The 23,524-nt window shown below is 38.8% G+C and overlaps 1 protein-coding gene and 1 pseudogene across 11 annotated transcripts; one reads left to right on the top strand and one right to left on the bottom strand.

Annotated features, from left to right (window-relative positions):
• Positions 1-636: 636 nt before the first annotated feature.
• Positions 637-23,240, bottom strand: LOC128689328 (hepatic sodium/bile acid cotransporter). 11 transcript variants are annotated; one of them, XM_053777484.2, is made up of 10 exons: positions 22,992-23,072; positions 21,906-21,967; positions 21,621-21,758; positions 15,995-16,216; positions 13,965-14,183; positions 12,836-13,012; positions 12,318-12,540; positions 7,340-7,557; positions 1,945-2,094; positions 637-1,030 (listed from the first exon to the last, which is right to left on the bottom strand). In XM_053777484.2, exons 4-10 carry the CDS (start codon positions 16,208-16,210, stop codon positions 815-817), a joined length of 1,419 nt encoding a protein of 472 aa, XP_053633459.2. In that variant the 5' UTR covers positions 16,211-16,216; positions 21,621-21,758; positions 21,906-21,967; positions 22,992-23,072; the 3' UTR covers positions 637-814. The 11 variants fall into 11 exon arrangements, with proteins under 11 accessions (XP_053633459.2, XP_053633456.2, XP_053633462.2 ...); XM_053777481.2 differs by lacking the exon at positions 21,906-21,967 and having other exon boundaries at positions 22,992-23,139; XM_053777487.2 differs by lacking the exon at positions 21,906-21,967 and having other exon boundaries at positions 15,995-16,211; positions 22,992-23,139.
• On the top strand, positions 21,654-21,767 carry LOC128689553 (5S ribosomal RNA; annotated as a pseudogene).
• Positions 23,241-23,524: the final 284 nt, after the last annotated feature.

Raw genomic sequence — 23,524 nt, 5'->3', positions numbered from 1 at the left:
CGTCCTGCCAACTGAGTGTAAAACGAAAGCCTGTAATTGTTTTACATGATGGTAGGATTGCTGGTGTCTTCTGTCTCACAAACATGCAAGATTTCAGGTATGTCTTGCTACTTCTACTTACACTTAGGTCACACTACACATACATATACAAGCATATATATACACACCCCTCTGGATTTTCTTCTATTTTCTTTCTAGTTGTTGTTCTTGTTTATTTCCTCTTATCTCCATGGGGAAGTGGAACAGAATTCTTCCTCCGTAAGCCATGCGTGTTGTAAGAGGCGACTAAAATGCCGGGAGCAAGGGGCTAGTAACCCCTTGTCCCGTATAAATTACTAAATTTAAAAAGAGAAACTTTTGTTTTTCTTTTTGGGCCACCCCGCCTTGGTGGGATACGGCCAGTGTGTTGAAAGAAAGAAAGAAATAATATTTTATTTTGACATGATACATAGTTGTACAAAGGAATATAATAGTTGAGTGTACATGCCAAAAGCTCCTTGTATGCAGAGCATTTCGGGCAAACTTAAAAGTAACATAAGATATCAGAATAAATGGTCATTAGGTGAGTTACAATGAGTATAAGAGAACTGAGTATTAATAGGTAATGCTATATGACTAATAGGTGAGAATGGAAACTTGTCTATTTATTTATTTATTTTAGAAACATTACAGTAGTTATATACTAGCTATTTGATGTAGGGGAAACAAATATCCTTGCTGTGTAGTATACATACACAGAAAAACTTTGTATATACACTTATAACCAAAAGAAACATCATTAGGCTAACAAGACATTGGAGATGTCCATAACGTCCTACTGAAGTGGCGTGTTGGAATTACTGGCAGACATTGGTGTATCATTCCTTGTGTTATAAAGATGCCCAAACTCCAGTTTCCTGGATTTCATTGTGCAAGCCAGAATGCGTTTGATGATGTAAGCAATGGTGAGTGGTATCGGTGTCATGGTTGCAACAGCAATAGGGATCACAATGGTAATATCCCCCAGAGGAGCATATTCCTTCAAAGCTACCTGGTGTGAGAAAAACATAAAGAACTAGAAAATGCCATCTCTCCCAACATATAAATTGTAATAGGGATAATAAAAGGAGGGAGGAGGTAAAAGAGGTTTTGTGTGCAAGGGGCTTGGACATGCAGCAGGAATGTGTGAGTGTGTTATATAAACGTGAATGGAGAGCACAATGCCTACACTTTAAAGGAGGGATTTAGGATATTAACTATTTGGAGTGGCATCTAAACTATCATATCTGAGTGCCTTTCACCATCATTCACACAGTCAGTGATTATGTGTGAATGATGGTGAAAGTGTTTCTTTTTTGGGTCACTCTGCCTCAGTGGGAGATGGCCGATGTGTTGAAAAGAAAAAAAAGGGTCAGCAAATATAATACTGTACTACAAAATGTTCAGTGGCACCAAATGAGAATGTGTTTGTTATATATCATATAATGTTACAGGAGTATCATGCAGATAACACTATAAAATAATCAAATGCACACAAGCATATACTGTACATATTTAAACAAACTTGTGTGTGTTTGTTCATTTTTATGTTTGTATGCATGAGTATGTGTGTGTCTGTGTGTGTGTGGGTTGGGGGGCTTACTACTAAAGACTATTTCATTATGATGCAATGTCTGTACATAGGTGGGTGACATTTAGGTGTGCATGCAGAATGCCCCTTAATATGCAGAGCATTTCAGGCAATAGTATGCAGACCATTAATTTGTGTAACTTACTAACTCTTATACATGAACATGTGGAAAGAATGAAAACTATCAAATCATAAAACATTAAGAATGGATGAAATAAGAAAAATCAAAAGGCACAAATAAGACAGATTAAGAAAATAAATAATGAGAAAACATTATTTATTGTAAGTTTGAAGGTACAATGCAAACAAAGTTAATGAAATTTTCCTGCTGTTACCTTAAGAATACCAATAGACAGTCCAGTATTCTGAACACCAGTCTCAATACTGATAGCAATTAACTCCTCCACGTTACGACGACAGACAAGGGAGGCTACCGCACCAAACAGGAAGCCAAGCCATGGCAACAACACACCTGCCACTGCCACCTGCACAAAATAAAAATACATGTTTATAGGTCATTTCTTTCTAATTCAGAGGAGATTTGACAGTTCAAGGAATTCTTTTAAGGTCTTAGGTTATCATACCTTTTCTGTCTTCTAAGATATTACTGTTTCATCCTTCAGTAAGTCATCTCTAAGACAACAAACACATCAAGTTTTAAGACATATTTTCTAAGCTCCATATTTCTGTATTAGATTTTTTTTTTTTCAACAAGTTGGCCGTCTCTCACCAAGACAGGGTGACCCAAAAAAGAAAGAAAATCCCCATAAAGAAAATACATACTTTCATTATCATTCAACACTTTTACCTCACTCATACATAATCGCTGTTTTTGCAGAGGCACCCAGATACATCAATTTAGAAGCATATATAAATATACATAATACATCCCTCCAAACTGCCAATATCCCAAACCCCCTTCTTCTGTATTAGATATGCATACTAAATACTGTACTGTATTAGCAGCATAAGAGATCTGAATACAAGTCAAAGTCAAAGATTTATTTCCACATGATACAATGTTTGTACAGAGATAGGTAACATTTGGTTGTGTATGCAGAAAGCTCATGGTTACGCAGAGCATTTCAGGCAAGCTTAAGTCTTACTTAAAACTACAATGGTAAGTATGTCTTCTAAAATTTGAGTTTGTGATGGTTCTGATAGGTGTATTATGTTGTGTGATAAACAACATCCTAATAGTATATCCTGCATACATTGCTTTGTAGTGAAAATGTTTTTCATCTAGAAAAGCTATTCAAGCTAATATGCAGGACTATCTTAAACATTTATTGAACTGATAGTGATTTTCTGGAGATAAATGTACTTAAAAGATTAATTTTGTCTGTTATTTATGAGATGGTACATAAACTAATATGGGTTTAGTATTTTTTAATATGCTACAACTACTACTACCAATAATAATAATGATAATAATATTAAGACTTCCCACTTTGACAATTTTCTTCTTATTCATTTTAGTAATTATTACAGGAAAACGGGTTACTAGCCCATTGTTCCAGGCATTTTAGTTGACTTTTACAATACGCATAGCTTATGGAGGAAAGATTCTTATTCCACTTCCCAAAGGATATAAAAGAAAAAGTAATAAGACCAAGAACTATTAAGATAAAATCATAGAAAACTCAGATGAGTGTGTATAAATAAACATGTACACGTATGTGTATGGGGAGAGGGAGGTATTAGGTAGATGGCGAGAATATTTTGAGGAACTTTTAAATGTTGAGGAAGAGAGACGGTAATTTCATGCACTGGTCAGGGAGGTATACCATCTTTAAGGAGTGAAGAAGAGCAGAATGTAAGTGTGGGGGAGGTACGCGAGGCATTACGTAGAATGAAAGGGGGTAAAGCAGCTGGAACTGATGGGATCATGACAGAAATGTTAAAAGCAGGGGGGGATATAGTGTTGGAGTGGTTGGTACTTTTGTTTAATAAATGTATGAAAGAGGGGAAGGTACCTAGGGATTGACGGAGAGCATGTATAGTCCCTTTATATAAAGGGAAAGGGGACAAAAAAGATTGTAAAAATTATAGAGGAATAAGTTTATTGAGTATACCAGGAAAAGTGTACGGTAGGGTTATAATTGAAAGAATTAGAGGTAAGACAGAATGTAGGATTGCGGATGAGCAAGGAGGTTTCAGAGTGGGTAGGGGATGTGTAGATCAAGTGTTTACATTGAAGCATATATGTGAACAGTATTTAGATAAAGGTAGGGAAGTTTTTATTGCATTTATGGATTTAGAAAAGGCATATGATAGAGTGGATAGGGGAGCAATGTGGCAGATGTTGCAAGTATATGGAATAGGTGGTAAGTTACTAAATGCTGTAAAGAGTTTTTATGAGGATAGTGAGGCTCAGGTTAGGGTGTGCAGAAGAGAGGGAAAATACTTCCCGGTAAAAGTAGATCTTAGACAGGGATGTGTAATGTCAACATGGTTGTTTAATATATTTATAGATGGGGTTCCAAAAGAAGTAAATGCTAGGGTGTTTGGGAGAGGGGTGGGATTAAATTATGGGGAATCAAATTCAAAATGGGAATTAACACAGTTACTTTTTGCTGATGATACTGTGCTTATGGGAGATTCTAAAGAAAAATTGCAAAGGTTAGTGGATGAGTTTGGGAATGTGTGTAAAGGTAGAAAGTTGAAAGTGAACATAGAAAAGAGTAAGGTGATGAGGGTATCAAATGATTTAGATAAAGAAAAATTGGATATCAAATTGGGGAGGAGGAGTATGGAAGAAGTGAATTTTTTCAGATACTTGGGAGTTGACGTGTTGGCGGATGGATTTATGAAGGATGAGGTTAATCATAGAATTGATGAGGGAAAAAAGGTGAGTGGTGCATTGAGGTATATGTGGAGTCAAAAAAACATTATCTATGGAGGCAAAGATGGGAATGTATGAAAGTATAGTAGTACCAACACTCTTATATGGGTGTGAAGCTTGGGTGGTAAATGCAGCAGCGAGGAGATGGTTGGAGGCAGTGGAGATGTCCTGTCTAAGGGCAATGTGTGGTGTAAATATTATGCAGAAAATTCAGAGTGTGGAAATTAGGAAAAGGTGTAGAGTTAATAAAAGTATTAGTCAGAGGGCAGAAGAGGGGTTGTTGAGGTGGTTTGGTCATTTAGAGAGAATGGCTCAAAGTAGAATGACATGGAAAGCATATAAGTCTATAGGGGAAGGAAGGCGGGGTAGGGGTCATCCTCGAAAGGGCTGGAGAGAGGGGGTAAAGGAGGTTTTGTGGGCAAGGGGCTTGGACTTCCAGCAAGCGTGCATGAGTGTGTTAGATAGGAGTGAATGGAGGCACCTCTGCAAAAACAGTGATTATGTGTGAGTGTGGTGAAAGTGTTGAATGATGATGAAAGCATTTTCTTTTTGGGGATTTTCTTTCTTTTTTGGGTCACCCTGCCTCGGTGGGAGATGGCCGACTTGTTGAAAAAAAAATTAAAAAATTGTATGTGTAGTGTGACCTAAGTGTAAGTAGAAGTAGCAAGATGTATCTGTAATCTTGCATATTTATGAGACAGATAAAAGACACCAGCAATCCTACCATCATGTAAAACAATTACAGGCTTTCGTTTCACACTCACTTGGCAGAGTAGGGGAGTTAGTAGATGGGGAGATGGAGGTTTTGGGTAGATGGCGAGAATATTTTGAGGAACTTTCAAATGTCGATGAAGAAAGGGAGGCGGTAATTTCATGCACTGGCCAGGGAGGCATACCATCTTTTAGGAGTGAAGAAGAACAGGATGTGAGTGTGGGGGAGGTGCATGAGGCATTACGTAGAATGAAAGGGGGTAAAGCAGCTGGAACTGATGGGATCATGACAGAAATGTTAAAAGCAGGGGGGTATATAGTGTTGGAGTGGTTGGTATTTTTGTTTAATAAATGTATGAATGAGGGGAAGGTACCTAGGGATTGGCGGAGAGCATGTATAGTCCCTTTATATAAAGGGAAGGGGGACAAAAGAGATTGTAAAAATTATAGAGGAATAAGTTTACTGAGTATACCAGGAAAAGTGTACAGTAGGGTTATAATTGAAAGAATTAGAGGCAAGACAGAATGTAAGATTGTGGATGACCAAGGAGGTTTTAGAGTGGGTAGGGGATGTGTAGATCAAGTGTTTACATTGAAGCATATATGTGAACAGTATTTAGATAAAGGTAGGGAAGTTTTTATTGCATTTATGGATTTAGAAAAGGCATAAGATAGAGTGGATAGGGAAGCAACGTGGCAGATGTTGCATGTATATGGAATAGGTGGTAAGTTATTAAATGCTGTAAAGAGTTTTTATGAGGATAGTGAGGTTCAGGTTAGTGTGTGTAGAAGAGAGGGAGACTACTTCCTGGTAAAAGTAGGTCTTAGACAGGAATGTGTAATGTCACCATGGTTGTTTAATATATTTATAGATGGGGTTGTAAAAGAAGTAAATGCTAGGGTGTTTGGGAGAGGGGTGGGATTAAATTATGGGGAATCAAATACAAAATGGGAATTGACACAGTTGCTTTTTGCAGATGATACTGTGCTTATGGGTGATTCTAAAGAAAAATTGCAAAGGTTAATAGACGAGTTTGGGAGTGTGTGTAAAGGTTGAAAGTTGAAAGTGAACATAGAAAAGAATAAGGTGATGAGGGTATCAAATGATTTAGATAAAGAAAAATTGGATATCAAATTGGGGAGGAGGAATATGGAAGAAGTGAATGTTTTCAGATACTTGGGAAGTGATGTGTCGGCGGATGGATTTATGAAGGATGAGGTTAATCATAGAACTGACGAGGGAAAAAAAGGTGACTGATGCGTTGAGGTATATGTGGAGTCAAAAAACGTTATCTATGGAGGCAAAGAAAGGAATGTATGAAAGTATGGCAGTACCAACACTCTTATATGGGTGTGAAGCTTGGGTTGTGAATGCAGCAGCGAGGAGGTGGTTGGAGGCAGTGGACATGTCCTGTCTAAGGGTAATGTGTGGTGTAAATATTATGCAGAAAATTCGGAGTGTGGAAATTAGGAGAAGGTGTGGAGTTAATAAAAGTACATGTATTAGTCAGAGGGCTGAAGAGGGGTTGTTGAGGTGGTTTGGTCATTTAGAGAGAATGGATCAAAGTAGAATGACAAGGAGAGCATTTAAATCTGTAGGGGAAGGAAGGCGGGGTAGGGGTCGTCCTTGAAAAGGTTGGAAGGGGTAAGGGAGGTTTTGTGGGCGAGGGGCTTGGACTTCCAGCGGGCATGCGTGAGCGTGTTTGATAGGAGTGAATGGAGACGAATTGTACTTGGGACATGACGATCTGTTGGTGTGTGAGCAGGGTAATATTTAGTGAAGGGATTCAGGGAAACCGGTTATTTTTATATAGCCGGACTTGACTCCTGGAAATGGAAAGTACAATGCCTGCACTTTAAAGGAGGGGTTCGGGATATTGGCAGTTTGGAGGGATATGTTGTGTATCTTTTTATGTATATGCTTCTAAGCTGTTGTGTACTGAGCACCTCTGCAAAAACAGTGATTATGTGTGAGTGAGGTGAAAGAGTTGAATGATGATGAAAGTATTTTCTTTTTGGAGATTTTCTTTCTTTTTCGGTCACCCTGCCTTGGTGGGAGACGGCCAACTTGTTAAAAAAAAAATAATAATATTAAGTACATATACTGCTGTAGTTTAATTCAAGATAATGCTTTAATCTGTACACCATAAGGCAGTACTCTACACAATACTCACCCTCCAGTTAAAGAAAGCAAATATGTAGAAATTTGCATACACTCCAAAAGTCATGATGAAGATGATAAAGATAATGGAGATAGGCTTAAGGAGGCGCTTCAAGACATCTGCACCACGTTGAGACCACCTCTTTATCAACAGACCAATGGAGAGAGGTAGCACCAGTCCCACTACCAACATAGCAATATTCTTGTATGGAAGCTGAGAAAAGTGACCATCTGGAAAATAAATTGTTCAATTTTAATACTGCCATGTATTTTTATGCATGGGACCTATTCAGATGACAGCAAACAAATGAATGAGATACTGAAGTCTCAATATGACATAGCATTTAGTGAGCTGTTCATCATACTAAGGGTCGACAATCTAAACATTTTATGACTGAGATTCAAAATTTGATTAATTCAAGAATTTCTGACATACATAATTCTAACACCACAGGACTTTGAAAAAGCAATAAATGACATGCCCATTCACTCTGCCCCAGGCCCAGACTCATGCAACTTTGTATTCATCAAGAGGTTCAAGAAACCCTTTTCACGTGCCTTAAATATTCTATGGAGAGGGAGCACAGACACAAGAGGTCACCCCACAGTCACTAAAAACAACAGATATAGCCCCACTCCACAAAGGTGGTAGTAAAGTAATTGCAAAGAAACCATGGTATGGGTGGGGGTAGAACTCATGGCAAGTGAGTCTTAAAACTCCAGGCCAGTACGTAAGCCACTGGGCCAGCTGGCTACAATAAGATTCATCCAATTAGGTACATTTATACACCATAAGGAGATTAGCACAGGCTCCACTGTAACCACAAATGCAAGTTTTAACAGATGAATCTCTCGCAAGTGTGGCCATGACAAATCTTATTGTAGCTAACTGTCCCAGTGGCTTACGCACTGGCCTTGAGTTTTAACTCACTTGCAATGAGTTCTAACCCCACCCATACTGTGGTTTGTCTGCAATTGTGTTATTACGATTTTGTGCGTCAATTGCAAAGAATTACAGACTGATAGCACTAACGCCCCACATCATAAACATCTTTGAAAGGGTTCTAAGAAACAAGGTCACCAACCACCTGGACACCTATCAATTGTACAATCCAGGGCAGCATGGGTTGAGAGCAGGTTGCTCCTGCCTCTCACAATTGCTGGACCACTATGACATGGTCTTGGATGCACTGGAGGACATACAAAATGCAAATGTAGTACTGTACATATACACAGACTTTGCAAAAGTCTTTGACAAAAAGTGATCGTGGTGTAATAGCACACAAAATGCATGATAAAGGAATAGCAGGAAAAGTGGGTAGATGGATCTATACCTTCCTAACAAATAGAACACAAAGAGTAATAGTAAACAGAGTAAAGTCAGCAATGGCTATAGTGAAAAGCTCTGTTCCACAAAGAACAATACTTGCTCCCATCCTTTTCCTCATCCTCATATCTGATAGACAGAGATGTAAGCCACAGCACTGGATCATCCTTTGCTGATGATACCAGAATTTCCATGACATGTGTCATGCATTGAGGACACTGCAAATCTCCAAGTGGACATTAACCAAGTCTTTAAATGGGGCTCAGAAAAAAATATAAAGTTCAATGACGACAAATTTCATTTACTCTGCTACGGAAAACTTGAGGAAATAAAAGTGTGTTATCAAGCTTTTATATATATTTGAAAGTGAAAAAAGGCTGTTCCACTTTACAGTGATTTTTGTTTTACAGCAGTAGCCTGGAACCCTAACCTGCTGTATAAGTGAGGCCATCCTGTAGTAAAAACCATTGACAACTGCATAGACAACGTACATACATGCTAAAAATTAATCTGATAAAGCCAATTCCATTACTATCATTACATGATATTTATCAATTCAGTCTCTTCAAGGAAGGTTCTTGGATGATGCTGGTGAATGTGTTTAAATCTTAGGAAACTGAGCTATTCTTCCTTTCTCAGATCAAACCTGGTGCTGTATGACCAACAGGCTTAGTGCTTCCCTAGGAATATAATGATGCACTGTATAGTAACCTTTGTATTATAAGTACTGTTACTGTTAAATTGTAAGACTTTAAAAACATACTAAGGTGTACTTTATTTACTGCATATAAAATTGTTATTGAATGTCTGTTATTACTTTATAGGAATGTACTGAATCACTCATATTAATAAACTTTTTAACATAAGCCCTCTTCCACCAAGGCAGGGAGACAAAAAAACAAGATATAGAGTACAATGATTATCACTCATTCAAATAGCTGTCTTGGAAAAAGTTTATAGACATCACGATTTAATTAACCATCTTAACTGCAACATTCCCACCCCTCCTTCAGAATGCAGGCACTATCCTTTCCACTTCTGGGACTCAAGTCTGGCTAACTGGTTTCCCCCTGAATTTTTTTTTTTTTTAACAAGTTGGCTATCTCCCACCGAGGCAGGGTGACCCAAAAAGAAAGAAAATCCCCAAAAAGAAAATACTTTCATCATTATTCAACACTGTCACCTGACTCATGCATAATCACTGTTTTTGCAGAAGTGCTCAGAATACAACAGTATAGAAGCATATACGTATAAAGATATACAACATATCCCTCCAAACGGCCAATATCCCAAACCCCTCCTTTAAAGTGCAAGAATTATACTTCCCATTTCCAGGACTCAAGTCCGGCTATATGAAAATAACTGGTTTCCCTGAATCCCTTCACTAAATATTACCCTGCTCACACTCCAACAGCTTGTCAGGTCCCAAATACCATTTGTCTCCATTCACTCCCATCTAACATGCTCACGAACGCTTGCTGGAAGTCCAAGCCCCTCACCTACAAAACCTCCTTTACCCCCTCCCTCCAACCTTTTCGAGGACGACCCCTACCCCGCCTTCCTTCACCTACAGATTTATATGCTCTCCATGTCATTCTACTTTGATCCATTCTCTCTAAATAACCAAACCACCTCAACAACCCCTCTTCAGCCCTCTGGCTAATACTTTTATTAGCTCCACACCTCCTAATTTCCACACTCCAAATTCTCTGCATAATATTTACACCACACACTGCCCTTAGACAGGACATCTCCACTGCCTCCAACCGTCTCCTCACTGCAGCATTTACAACCCAAGCTTCACACCCATATAAGAGTGTTGGTACTACGTACTATACTTTCATACATTCCCTTCTTTGCCTCCATAGATAATGTTTTTTGTCTCCACATATACCTCAATGCACCACTCACCTTTCTTCCTTCATCAATTCTATGGTTAACCTCATCCTTCATAAATCCATCCGCTGACACATCAACTCCCAAGTATCTGAAAACATTCACTTCTTCCATACCCCTTCTCTCCAATTTGATATCCAATTTTTCTTGTTCTAAATCATTTGAAACCCTCATCACCTTACTCTTTTCTATGCTCACTTTCAACTTTCTACCTTTACACACTCTCCCAAACTTGTCCACTAACCTTTGCAATTTTTCTTTAGAATCTCCCATAAGCATAGTATCATCAGCAAAAAGTAACTGTGTCAATTCCCATTTTGTATTTGATTCTCCATAATTTAATCCCACCCCTCTCCCGAACACCCTAGCATTTACTTCTTTTGGAACCCCATCTATAAATATATTAAACAACCATGGTGACATTACACATTCCTGTCTAAGACCTACTTTTACCGGGAAGTACGCAGTCTCCCTCTCTTCTACACACCCTAACCTGAACCTCACTATCCTCATAAAAACTCTTTACAGCATTTAGTAACTTACCACCTATTCTATATACTTGCAACATCTGCCACATTGCTCCCCTATCCACTCTATCATATGAATATCTTTATAAATGTTACCTTCCTTACACTCCAACAGCATGTTAAGTAAAAAACAAAAAACACTTGTCTCCATTCAATTCAATCTTACAGACTCACAAGAATATTGAATGCTCAAAATCAAAGCACTCAGAGCCTCCTTTACCCCTCCCTCCCTCTAACCCTTCCTGGAAAGACAACTACCCCTTCTTCCCTCCATCCCAGAATTATACATCCCCTTGGTCATCCTATTTTGCTCCTTCCTTTCTATATGCTAAACTACCTCAACAATTCCTCCTCAGCCCTCTGAATTTTCATATATCTTTAGTAACCCCACACCATCTAATTTCTAAGCTTGAAATTCTCTGCTTTTAAACATGACATCTCTACTGCCCCCAGCCTCCTCCTTCCTGAAATATTTGAAGCCCAAATCTCACACCTATACAAAAGTGTTGGCACCACCTACATTTTTCCAATCATCTATTCTATCTATTGGTATTCTCTCTTTTTTACACAAATTTAATTATGCTCAACTAATAATACTATATACTACATACATTCAATTTTATATTTGTTTTATTGAGTTTAAAAAACATTTAGTCACTGAACTATTTTCCATGGGGAAGCCTTCGCAATAATGTAGTCGAGAGCAGTGGTACATAAATATGTACAATATTTATGCACCATTTAATAAGTTATAAGTATAATAAGTTTATTAAGCTATAATAACAGCACTACCCTTATTTAAGTAATATGCACATTTGCTTATGTCTCCCTTTATAAAATTACTCAATTTGTCCTACGTGTATGTATCCTAATATTAAACTGCTTTTCTGCCACATAAAATGGTTCAGCTTCAAACCACAGTTAGAGAACAGTACCATACTTTATTTTCCTTGACCCACTCTACTCCAAGTTTCAAATCTCTGGCCTTCTTTTTGATGCCCTACTGAAACACATTCCTCACCCTTTTCTTTCATATTAGTGAAGTACTATAATTATCTAATCTTATACACTGCACACTCTTTTCATTAACGTTATAGCCACCTTACTTTTTTATTCCAATAATATTATTTCCTCAGTATTCCTGCATTTGTTTTCCTGTTATACTTCTTAGGTTCTGTTTCATCATTATCATCTATTTAACTTCAATAGTTTTTATGCATTAACAAAACTATATATAGTACCATGAAAGATGGTTCTGGCAAGTGCATACACCCAGAGTGGGAGAGCAGCAAAAGCACCAACAGTAGAGATGAAAGTCATGGTGACAGAGAGGTCAAGGGAGCCACCCAGTAAGTATGTCCACATGTTGGATCCACCACCACCTGGAGAGCACCCAGTTAAGAACAGTCCAAGCCACATTTCTGGCGTGTCATAGAAGATTCCATAGCCAATAGCATAAGATATCTGGAAGTCAAGTAAAAATTTAACAATACACCTTGTTAAATGAAATCAACACAGCATATCCAATACACCTTGCTTATATAATTTTAGTTAATGGTAAGTTTGAAATTTTTGGGAAACACAGTAGTACAAGGATTATGAGAATAGTGGGCAGTGTATTTCTATCAGTGATAATAAGTTACTGTATTACAGTAATTTAGAGTCCTAACTAACATTGTGGTTAATAAGATTTTGTTAAGACCCAGTATATTGTGAAATGTCTCCTCAGAGTACTGTAACACCTTACAAGAGGACTCACTAGTGGCATAAACAAGTACTGTGAGAAGAGGCCAATCGCAGGAGCTACAGGATGCCGGAGCGTGTCTTTGATGACCTTAAGGTCTATAGCACAGCCCATATTGATATACACCACAATCACAAGAGCAATAACAACATGAATGAAGATTTTGTCTAGTACCCGCTCTCCTCGTTGCACCTAAAAAAAAACAGAAACTTAATCAATCAATCTATTTCAACATGATACATCATTTACACAAAATTGGGTAACATTACATCTGTCACAAGGAAAGCCCCTTAGTTATGCAGAGCACAATGATGCTTACTGTTACAGATGTTGGAGAAAATAATGTGCATGCTAAGTTGAAGAATAACCAAGTTTGTCAGCAAGAGCCTAGAATTTTTATATAAAACCTTGCAACTTGACTATTAAGTTTTGTACTATGATCCTTTTAAGTTTAGCACTTATTTTAAATAATAATTATAATAATAAATGAAGGATTCATAGCAACTAGTCAGTTGGACTTGAGTCCTAAGGGAGGAAGTACTACTGTGCCTGCACTCTGAAGGACGGTGGGGATGCTGCAGTTTGGAAGGTCAAGGTCATTTGCAGTGTGATGTCTGTGCAACTTCTAGGAAGAGAGCTATTGAATGAATGATGGTGAATGTTTCTTTTTCTTTTCTTGGATCACCCAACCTTAGTGGAAGATGGCTGGCATGTTAAAAATGGAATACAGTAGGACCCCCATATACATGAGGGACACATTCCAAGGACCTGCCGTGGATACCGAAACAGCAGATAGTAGCAAACTCCATATATGTAATTCCTATACATACCTATTATAAATTATGCACAATAAGTGGAGAATTATCACTTTCACTGATGGGAAGCACTTCACGGCTTTGAAGAACTGCCAGCTTTTCTACTTTTGTGCTTTGGGGCCATTATTATGCAAAATTTAGAGGAATTTTTGGGTCACTATAAACCATGGATAACTGAAACCATGGATACCGAGTCAATGAATATGGGGGTTCTACTGTATACAGTACTGCATATGCAAGTGGTCAAGATATAAATTATTTAATAGAATTAATGAAGACTTAAGTTTATACAATATTGTTATGCATGATATGCTACATGAAAAGCTTACCTTGACAAGCATGGGTTTACCAACAATCAGTTCATTGTCACTGCCACCAATGAGCACCATCTTGATATTAGTAAAGCCAAGGAATCTGCCAGTAACATTAAATGATCCTTCAAATATGCCATTCTCTGAGACTTCATCCTCTGCTTTATTGATGGAAGTATTCAAGGAAATCTTGCTAGGTGCTATCATAAGGTGATTCAAGTAGCCATCACTCTCATCCTATTATATAATTATATTACAATTACCTTTTACAAATAAAAATTTTAATTCCCACAGCTTATACACACACTGTCAGGGTTTTGTATTCAAGCAAAGTTTTTCTTAATATGTACATCAAGAGCAAAGTCTACACAAATTTAATTAAGATATGTATAAGTTCATAACATGTACAGTAATAAAATTACATAAAAAATTGTGAATTGAAGGATACTGTATATATAATTACCTTGGTATAAGAAAGTAAGAGAAAAGTATACAGTGGTAGCAGTGATTTACATGTGATAATAGTTCTGAAAGGTGGAACCTTGTTTTCAATGAAGCCTACAACATTCAGAACATTCCTTGTAGGGAATATACTATAAAATAAAAAAATAAAATAAATAAATAAAAATATTTCCCAAGAAACAGTTTTACAGATATTTGTTTTATACTGATAATTTATTACATGGAGAGGCCCTTAGTAATGCAATGCATTTTAGGCTGATTAAAACTATAATCATTATTTCAAGGCAGATTATGTGAATGCTGAGGTTAACATAACTAATTTATTTGAGGATAAGATTATCATTGCAATGATTGCTCTAAGTAACAAAACCTTATCTATTTCTAACAGGAATGTTAATATGAGTAAACAATAACACATAAGAGTATTGACAATCTGACCTATGACATTTTTGGAGAGGTAAGGCATAGTTGAGATACAAATTGCACAAGAATGATTACTTATTGGAATCTTGGTAGGTAGGTTTATGAGATATATTTGATATTTGTGTTCAACCTTCATAAACTTAAATTATATTCAGACTGTGTTCTCTGTAACATTTCTTGAAACAATTAACAATAGGGAACTTTTAAAAGGTAAAGAATAATTATTTTAATGATATACATTTGTTTATCATTTAACATATTAAAGACTTCAAGCTGTGAGTATATCACTGAGTATACCACAGACTCTTCATTACTGGAATACTTGCACAGAAAATAGACCCTAGTGGGTTTAGCACTTCTTTTTTATTATAATAATGCACAGTAAATAAGGGACTTCCTAGTTTGTGTGAGCCTTTCATAGGAAGTGCCTTGATGCCTATGAAGGGCTCTTGATTAAAAAAACTGGAGCTACATTCTTTCTTTGACTCAAATCTGATTGCCTCTCATTCCCTAGGTGCAAAATTATCCCTACAATATAATAATAATCTGCTTGTGTGTATGTTTCATTTTCTATGAGCACTTTCTCATCGTACAGTATGTTTCCAAGACTTAAGTAAACTTGAAGAATAAAGAACTGCACTGGAAAAAAATATAAGGAGGATGATAGTAGAGTAGTGAAAGACCTGTCATGAGGAAATTAACTATGAAGGGCTTGCCAGAGTTTTTAAACAAAACTAACAGATTTGTAGTAAGTCATAAACATCCATACTAAAATTATAATTTTATCATCAGTACTGAAGTTAACAATGCATTGTTGTGTTAAAAAAGAGACTTTAGGAAGAAAAGTCAGCTTTTATAACACCCCCACTTTGCAAGAGTACTTCTGTACCTATATTAAGACTGATTATTATTATTATAATCAAGGGGAAGCGCTAAACCCGTAGGATTATACAGCGCCTGGAGGGGTATATGGAAGGCATTCAGGCTAAATTCGGGGAACTGGAGCACAGATCCAATTCCCTAAATCAAGAGCCCCTCACCAACATCAAGGAACCTTCCCTGAGGAGAACATATTAAGACTGAGCATTGTTGTCCCAGCCCTCTGCACTAATGCATATTATACATAACTTTTAAAAAAAAGTTTATGGGAAGGTGATACTTACTTTTATTAACAAGTCCCCAAAGACCTGTGAAGGCAGATCATTAATATAGAAGGTGACCTGTTTCTCTTCACCTTCTTTAAGATCAATGATGCTGATGAGCGAGTTATTGAAGTAGAAATTGACTTTGGGTTCACGGACAGTAGCAGTAACGAAGGATGCCAAACTGGCCATCCCCACCCACACCACCAGAGCTCCATACATCAACCTCAGCTGCATACTACTCTTTAGGGTCAGAAAAAAGAAAAGGTGTAACAATGATCGGTGATGAAAGGGCTTACAGAACAACAGTATATATATATATTTTTTTTTTTTTCAACAAGTTGGTCGTCTCCCACCGTTGTATTCTGAGCACCTCTGCAAAAACAGTGATAATGTGCGATTGTGGTGAAAGTGTTGAATGATGATGAAAGTATTTTCTTTTTGGGGATTTTCTTTCTTTTTTGGGTCACCCTGCCTCGGTGGGATACGGCTGACTTGTTAAAATAAATAAATAAATATATATATATATATATATATATATATATATATATATATATATATATATATATATATATATATATATATATATATATATATATATATATATATATATATATATATATACACATATATATATATATATATATACAGTGGACCCCCGGTTAACGATATTTTTTCACTCCAGAAGTATGTTCAGGTGCCAGTACTATCCGAATTTGTTCCCATAAGGAATATTGTGAAGTAGGTTAGTCCATTTCAGACCCCCAAACATACATGTACAAACGCACTTACATAAATACACTTACATAATTGGTCGCATTCGGAGGTGATCGTTATGCGGGGGTCCACTGTATATATATATATATATATATACATATATATATATATATATTTTTTTTTTTTAACGAGTCAGCCGTCTCCCACCGAGGCAGGGTGACCCAAAAAAGAAAGAAAATCCCCAAAAAGAAAATACTTTCATCATTCAACACTTTCACCACACTCGCACATTATCACTGTTTTTGCAGAGGTGCTCAGAATACAACAGTCTAGAAGCATACACATATAAAGATACACAACATATCCCTCCAAACTGCCAATATCCCAAACCCCTCCTTTAAAGTGCAGGCATTGTACTTCCCATTTCCAGGACTCAAGTCCGACTATATGAAAATAACCGGTTTCCCTGAATCCCTTCACTAAATATTACCCTGCTCACACTCCAACTGATCGTCAGGTCCCAAGTACCATTCATCTCCATTCACTCCTATCTAACACGCTCACGCACGCTTGCTGGAAGTCCAAGCCCCTTGCCCACAAAACCTCCTTTACCCCCTCTCTCCAACCCTTTCGAGGACGACCCCTACCCCGCCTTCCTTCCCCTATAGATTTATATGCTTTCCATGTCATTCTACTTTGATCCATTCTCTCTAAATGACCAAACCACCTCAACAACCCCTCTTCTGCCCCCTGACTAATACTTTTATTAACTCCACACCTTTTCCTAATTTCCACACTCCGAATTTTCTGCATAATATTTACACCACACATTGCCCTTAAACAGGACATCTCCACTGCCTCCAACCGTCTCCTCGCTGCTGCATATATATATATATATATATATATATATATATATATATATATATATATATATATATATATATATATATATATATATATATATATATATATATATGAGGGAGGAAGGCGGAGTAGGGGTCAGCCTAGGAAAGGTTGGAGGGAGGGGGTAAAGGAGGTTTTGTGTGCAAGGGGCTTGGACTTCCAGCAGGCATGCATGAGCGTGTTTGATAGGAGTGAATGGAGACAAATGGTTTTTAATACTTGACGTGCTGTTGGAGTGTGAGTAAAGTAACATTTATGAAGGGGTTCAGGGAAACCGGCAGGCCGGACTTGAGTCCTGGAGATGGGAAGTACAGTGCCTGCACTCTGAAGGAAGGGTGTTAATGTTGCAGTTTAAAAACTGTAGTGTAAAGCACCCTTCTGGCAAGACAGTGATGGAGTGAATGATGGTGAAAGTTTTTCTTTTTCGGGCCACCCTGCCTTGGTGGGAATCGGCCAGTGTGTTAGTAAAAAAAAAATAATAATATGAGGGTTGTTGGATTTGTTGAGGGCGATTAGTTTCAGCTCCTAGACCTGTTGAGGGTACTGAGCACCAGCTCCTGGGCCTATTGAAGATATTGAACCCCAAGGTTCTCGGCCTATTGAGTGTGTTGACCTCCAGCTCCTGTAACTGCTACTCATCTACCTAGCTGTTTGAGGCTGAGCTCCAATATCTGGGCCTAAAACTCGGTTGTTTAAGGGTTAAGCTCCAGTATCTAGCAAAATCCCTTTTCCTGGATCGAACCTTATTATTTCTCATTCCAAGAACACTGTATCATCTCTATAGAGTTGAAGACTCAGATGAACCACAGGGATGTTAGGAAGTATTCCTTCAATCACAGAGTTGTCAGGAAGTGGAATAGTCTGGGTAGTGATGTAGTGGAGGCAAGATCCATACACAGCTTTAAGACAAGGTATGATAAAGCTCATGGAGCGGGAAGAGTGACCAAGTAGCGGCCAGTGAAGAGGCGGGGCCAGGAGCTGTGAATCAACCCCTGCAACCACAACTAGGTGAGTACAGGTTTAGCACTTCCCAAATAATAATAATCCAAGCCAAACAACTCACTCCCGCCCATACAAACTAATATGCTCCTATAACCCCCCCTCCCCTTAACCTATATCCTCTCAAGGGCGCCTTGATGTCAGCAAAGGGCTCTTGAGTGCTAGTGCAATCAGCTCACACACTGAGGTCCTGGGTTCAAATATCCTCCGGTACAGCTGGAAAACATTAGGGACGTGTATCCATAAGACACCTGCTGTCCATGTCCCTGTTCACCCATCGATTAAAATGGGTACCTGGGTGTTAGTCGACTGGTGTGGGTCGCATCCTGGGACAAAACTGACCCAATTTGCTCAGAATAACAAGCGGCTTTGTACATAGTAGTATGTCATTGATGTCAGCTAGTCCTGTATACCTTGTACATGTACTTGTAGTAAATAAAGATGTTATATTATTATTATTATTATTATTATTATTATTATTATTATTATTATTATTATTATTAAAAACTGCATTCTCAAAGTGCTGTATTATTATTATTATTGATTCAGAACTTCCAAGTACATAATATTATTAATAGTCCAATGCCTCCAACAACTTGTTCCCACGACCCTACAACTTGTTCCCACGACCCTACAACTTGTTCCCACGACCCTACAACTTGTTCCCACGACCCTACAACTTGTTCCCACGACCCTATAACTTGTTCCCACGACCCTACAACTTGTTCCCACGACCCTACAACTTGTTCCCACGACCCTACAACTTGTTCCCACGACCCTACAACTTGTTCCCACGACCCTACAACTTGTTCCCACGACCCTATAACTTGTTCCCACGACCCTACAACTTGTTCCCACGACCCTACAACTTGTTCCCACGACCCTATAACTTGTTCCCACGACCCTACAACTTGTTCCCACGACCCTACAACTTGTTCCCACGACCCTACAACTTGTTCCCACGACCCTACAACTTGTTCCCACGACCCTACAACTTGTTCCCACGACCCTACAACTTGTTCCCACGACCCTATAACTTGTTCCCACGACCCTACAACTTGTTCCCACGACCCTATAACTTTTTCCCACGACCCTGCAACTTGTTCCCACGACCCTACAACTTGTTCCCACGACCCTACAACTTGTTCCCACGACCCTACAACTTGTTCCCACGACCCTACAACTTGTTCCCACGACCCTAGAACTTGTTCCCACGACCATACAAGTTGTTCCCACGACCCTACAAGTTGTTCCCACGACCCTACAACTTGTCCCCACGACCCTACAACTTGTTCCCACGACCCTACAACTTGTCCCCACGACCCTACAACTTGTTCCCACGACCCTACAACTTGTTCCCACGACCCTTCAACTTGTTCCCACGACCCTACAACTTGTTCCCACGACCCTACAACTTGTTCCCACGACCCTACAACTTGTTCCCACGACCATACAACTTGTTCCCACGACCCTACAAGTTGTTCCCACGACCCTACAACTTGTCCCCACGACCCTACAACTTGTCCCCACGACCCTACAACTTGTCCCCACGACCCTACAACTTGTTCCCACGACCCTACAACTTGTTCCCACGACCCTACAACTTGTCCCCACGACCCTACAACTTGTTCCCACGACCCTACAACTTGTTCCCACGACCCTACAACTTGTTCCCACGACCCTACAACTTGTCCCCACGACCCTACAACTTGTCCCCACGACCCTACAACTTGTTCCCACGACCCTACAACTTGTTCCCACGACCCTTCAACTTGTTCCCACGACTCTGCCGAGTCTTGCTTTCGTAGGGAGTGATTTTCATGTGCAGATTGTGGACTAGTGAAGTATAACATAACATACTGTGATGGAATATAATATAACGGAGTGTGATTGAGTATAACATAGCACTGTGATGGATGTTAAGTATGGAGATGCAGTCATTAAAAATCTCAATAAAACAATTACACCACGTCTTGTTATACAAAAGATGGGGAGGGGGGGTAAACCCGCAGTGTGCTGCTACCCTATCACATGCGAGTTACATGGTCTGAACAATAGTTAGCCATGTGTTTTCTTGAATATCCAAATTTCACGGGCAAGACATCGACATCATATCTATTTTTAACCTCTGTATAATGCTCGCTTCTCTCTCTCTCTCTCTCCCTCTCTCTCTCTCTCTCTCTCTCTCTCTCTCTCTCTCTCTCTCTCTCTCTCTCTCTCTCTCTCTCTCTCTCTCTCTCTCTCTCTCTCTCTCTCTCTCTGGGCAGGCGCGATTGCCATCATTTATTGCATGGACAGCTACGCTTGTCATAAAATATTTGTCATATTCCACTGGGCTGTGATTCGTACGTCAGTTCACGTGCGGTTAGCAGTAACAGCCTGGTTGATCAGAATCCTAGAGGGATTAGTGCCAAATTTGCACACAAAACTCACTCCCTACAAAAGCAAAAAACTCGGCTGGCTGGCGTTGCAACATCCCACCCATGAAAAGCCGTGGTGTCATGAGTATGACCAGACAACTATACTGAGTGACCAGTCTTGGGGAAATGTATTTAACTCTTGCTTTAATTACCTAAAATATTATAGTCACTCAGCGAATAGACTTGATCTATGCTTAAGGGGCACGTCAGTTCCCTTGGTTATTTAATGTTATTTTTCCACTATAATCTAACTTGTCCATAATTATTATCATTTGTTTTGTCTGTTTCGTAAGGCGAAGTCCAGGATCTTTCTTTAATTTATGGCTTAACTTAACAAATCTTTGGTGATAATTATGCTGTAGAGGTCTGAACAGACCTTTACAACCCCATGAGGCCTGAGGCCAGGCCTCATGGTGGATCAGGGTCTGATCAACCAGGCTGTTACTGCTGGACGCACGCAAGCTGACGTACGAACCACAGCCCGGTTGGTCAGGTACTGACTTTAGGTGCCTGTCCAGTGCCTGCTTGAAGACAGTCAGGGGTCTATTGGAAATCCCCCGTATGTATGCTGGGAAGCAGTTGAACAGTCTTGGGCCCCTGACACTTACCGTGTTGTCTCTTAACGTGTTATTGGCACCCCTGCCATTAACCACTTTGAATGCACCGCTTCTCGTCCGATCAGCGAAGTTAAGTAACGTTGGGCTTGGTTAGTACTTGGATGGGTGACCGCCTGGGAACACCAACTGCTGTTGGCATAAAATTTTTTTAAAGGACCCCAATGGAAATAAGTCACTCTGTCTGACTTTTTTGGGTTATCCCAGGTTCTCTACACATATGCTGCTATGTATAATAATTCTATGTAACTGTATTTGTGTATACCTGAATAAACTTACTTGCGAGAGCGTTGCCTACCAGGCCACGGGCCACGGGTTAACTGCGTAATTGCAGTCTTGATCTGTGGTGAGGTCACAGAGATATAGCTCAACCTCACAAAGCAGCATTCATGGACCACAATGTATAATGGTTCAATAGTGATAATGATAAAAATAATAATCGTAATAATAATAGTAAAAATTAACATTAATGTAACTAAGAATGGCAATAATTAATAATTATGAAAGTAGTAGCATTAGGAGTAATGTTAACTGATATATTAATGGTCACAGACCGGGCCGCGGGGGGCGTTGACCCCCCGAAATAATATATATGAAATAATAACAAGGCAGTAATGTTAATATAAGTTTTACATGAAATCGAGAATCTATTGTAATGTAACAGTATATTGTAGGAATTTTTTGACTTTCCTGGGTTATTAACCTTAAAGGTTAATCTGAGTAAATTATTTTTTCAAGAGGTCAGAAAGTAGTATGAAGGTCGTTGAAGCTTATAAGGATTAGTAATGTAATAGTGTGTCCCGTGGCTCAGCTGGCAACGCCCTCGCCTCACACACCGAGTGTCCGGGGTTAAATCCCCGGCACGGGTGGTAACGTTGGTCATGTTACCTTATACCTGCTGTCATTGTTCACCTAGTAGTAAGTAGGTACCTGGGTGTTAGTCTCCTAGCACCTGCCGTCCCCATTCACCTAGCATTAAGTAGGTACCTGGGTGTTAGTAGACTGGTGTGGGTCGCATCCTGGGAACAAAATTGAAGGATGACAGTAGAAATAAGACAATACATGATGTCGCACTTTCTTAGTGATATCCTGGGTAACTGACTCAGGGAAACAACCGAAGGAAATCAGACTCGATCCAGGGAAAGAGGGGTGCGGCTTCAATTCTTCGGATCAAGAGCCCATCACCTGAGGTGCATAGCAGTATAAGTCTTGTTAACAACATGTACATTTAAGTGGCACGAGCCACACTTTTCCTCCTTTTAAAACCACAAACCTCTTGAATAATCACTTATTTTAGGGTGGATTTTAAGAATAAATAATCACAAGGCGTACGTCACAACAGGAGAAATATTAACTCACACTTACAGATGGTGTATGAGAGTGAATGGTGTGTAATAAACAAGAAATAAGTTAAAGTTTGTGGGAGAGAGTGAGTGAGACTCACACAACTGTGTTTTATATATTACTGAGACTTGTTAGTCTGAGGCTTCCTGGCTGCCTTCAACCACCATTTATTATATTCTTACTCTCTAGAAAATGTTTAATATCTCTGGCACTTATAACATTCACATACGTCTCTGTGCTCTAGAACACTGAACACTATTCTTAACATATGTTTCTCTGGTTAAGTGTACAAAATAGTCTTTATAGACAAATACTTCACTATAGTGATTATATAGTCTATAACAAAAGTTTGATGTAAATGTGGTGTCTTTCTACCATACTTGTGGTTAGTGTGTCTTGTTAAGTATTTTATAATACCTTAATATCAAACCAACATTGTGGTTGACCTTGAGAATGTATCTTCAGCTGGGCGCCAACCTTAAACTGTCAGACTCTCTACTAAGTCTCTACCATTTGTGTTTTACACAAGTCAGTTTTACAGGCTAAGAGCTGTT

Source organism: Cherax quadricarinatus, chromosome 18 (assembly GCF_038502225.1).
Source record: "Cherax quadricarinatus isolate ZL_2023a chromosome 18, ASM3850222v1, whole genome shotgun sequence".
Taxonomy (NCBI): domain Eukaryota; kingdom Metazoa; phylum Arthropoda; class Malacostraca; order Decapoda; family Parastacidae; genus Cherax; species Cherax quadricarinatus.
The sequence above is the reverse complement of the archived record's forward strand: the minus strand, read 5'-3'. Positions and strand labels throughout refer to the sequence as shown.

Excerpts from the sequence above, each read along its gene's own strand:
- LOC128689328 (XM_053777490.2), bottom strand. The coding sequence starts at position 16,210 with ATGCAGCTGAGGTTGATGTATGGAGCTCTGGTGGTGTGGGTGGGGATG. Across the intron at positions 14,184-15,994 it reads TTGGGGACTTGTTAATAAAA|GATGAGAGTGATGGCTACTT; the intron begins GTAAGTATCACC and ends ATTATATAATAG. Across the intron at positions 7,558-12,317 it reads TGCCAGAACCATCTTTCATG|ATGGTCACTTTTCTCAGCTT; the intron begins GTACTATATATA and ends TTTATTTTCCAG.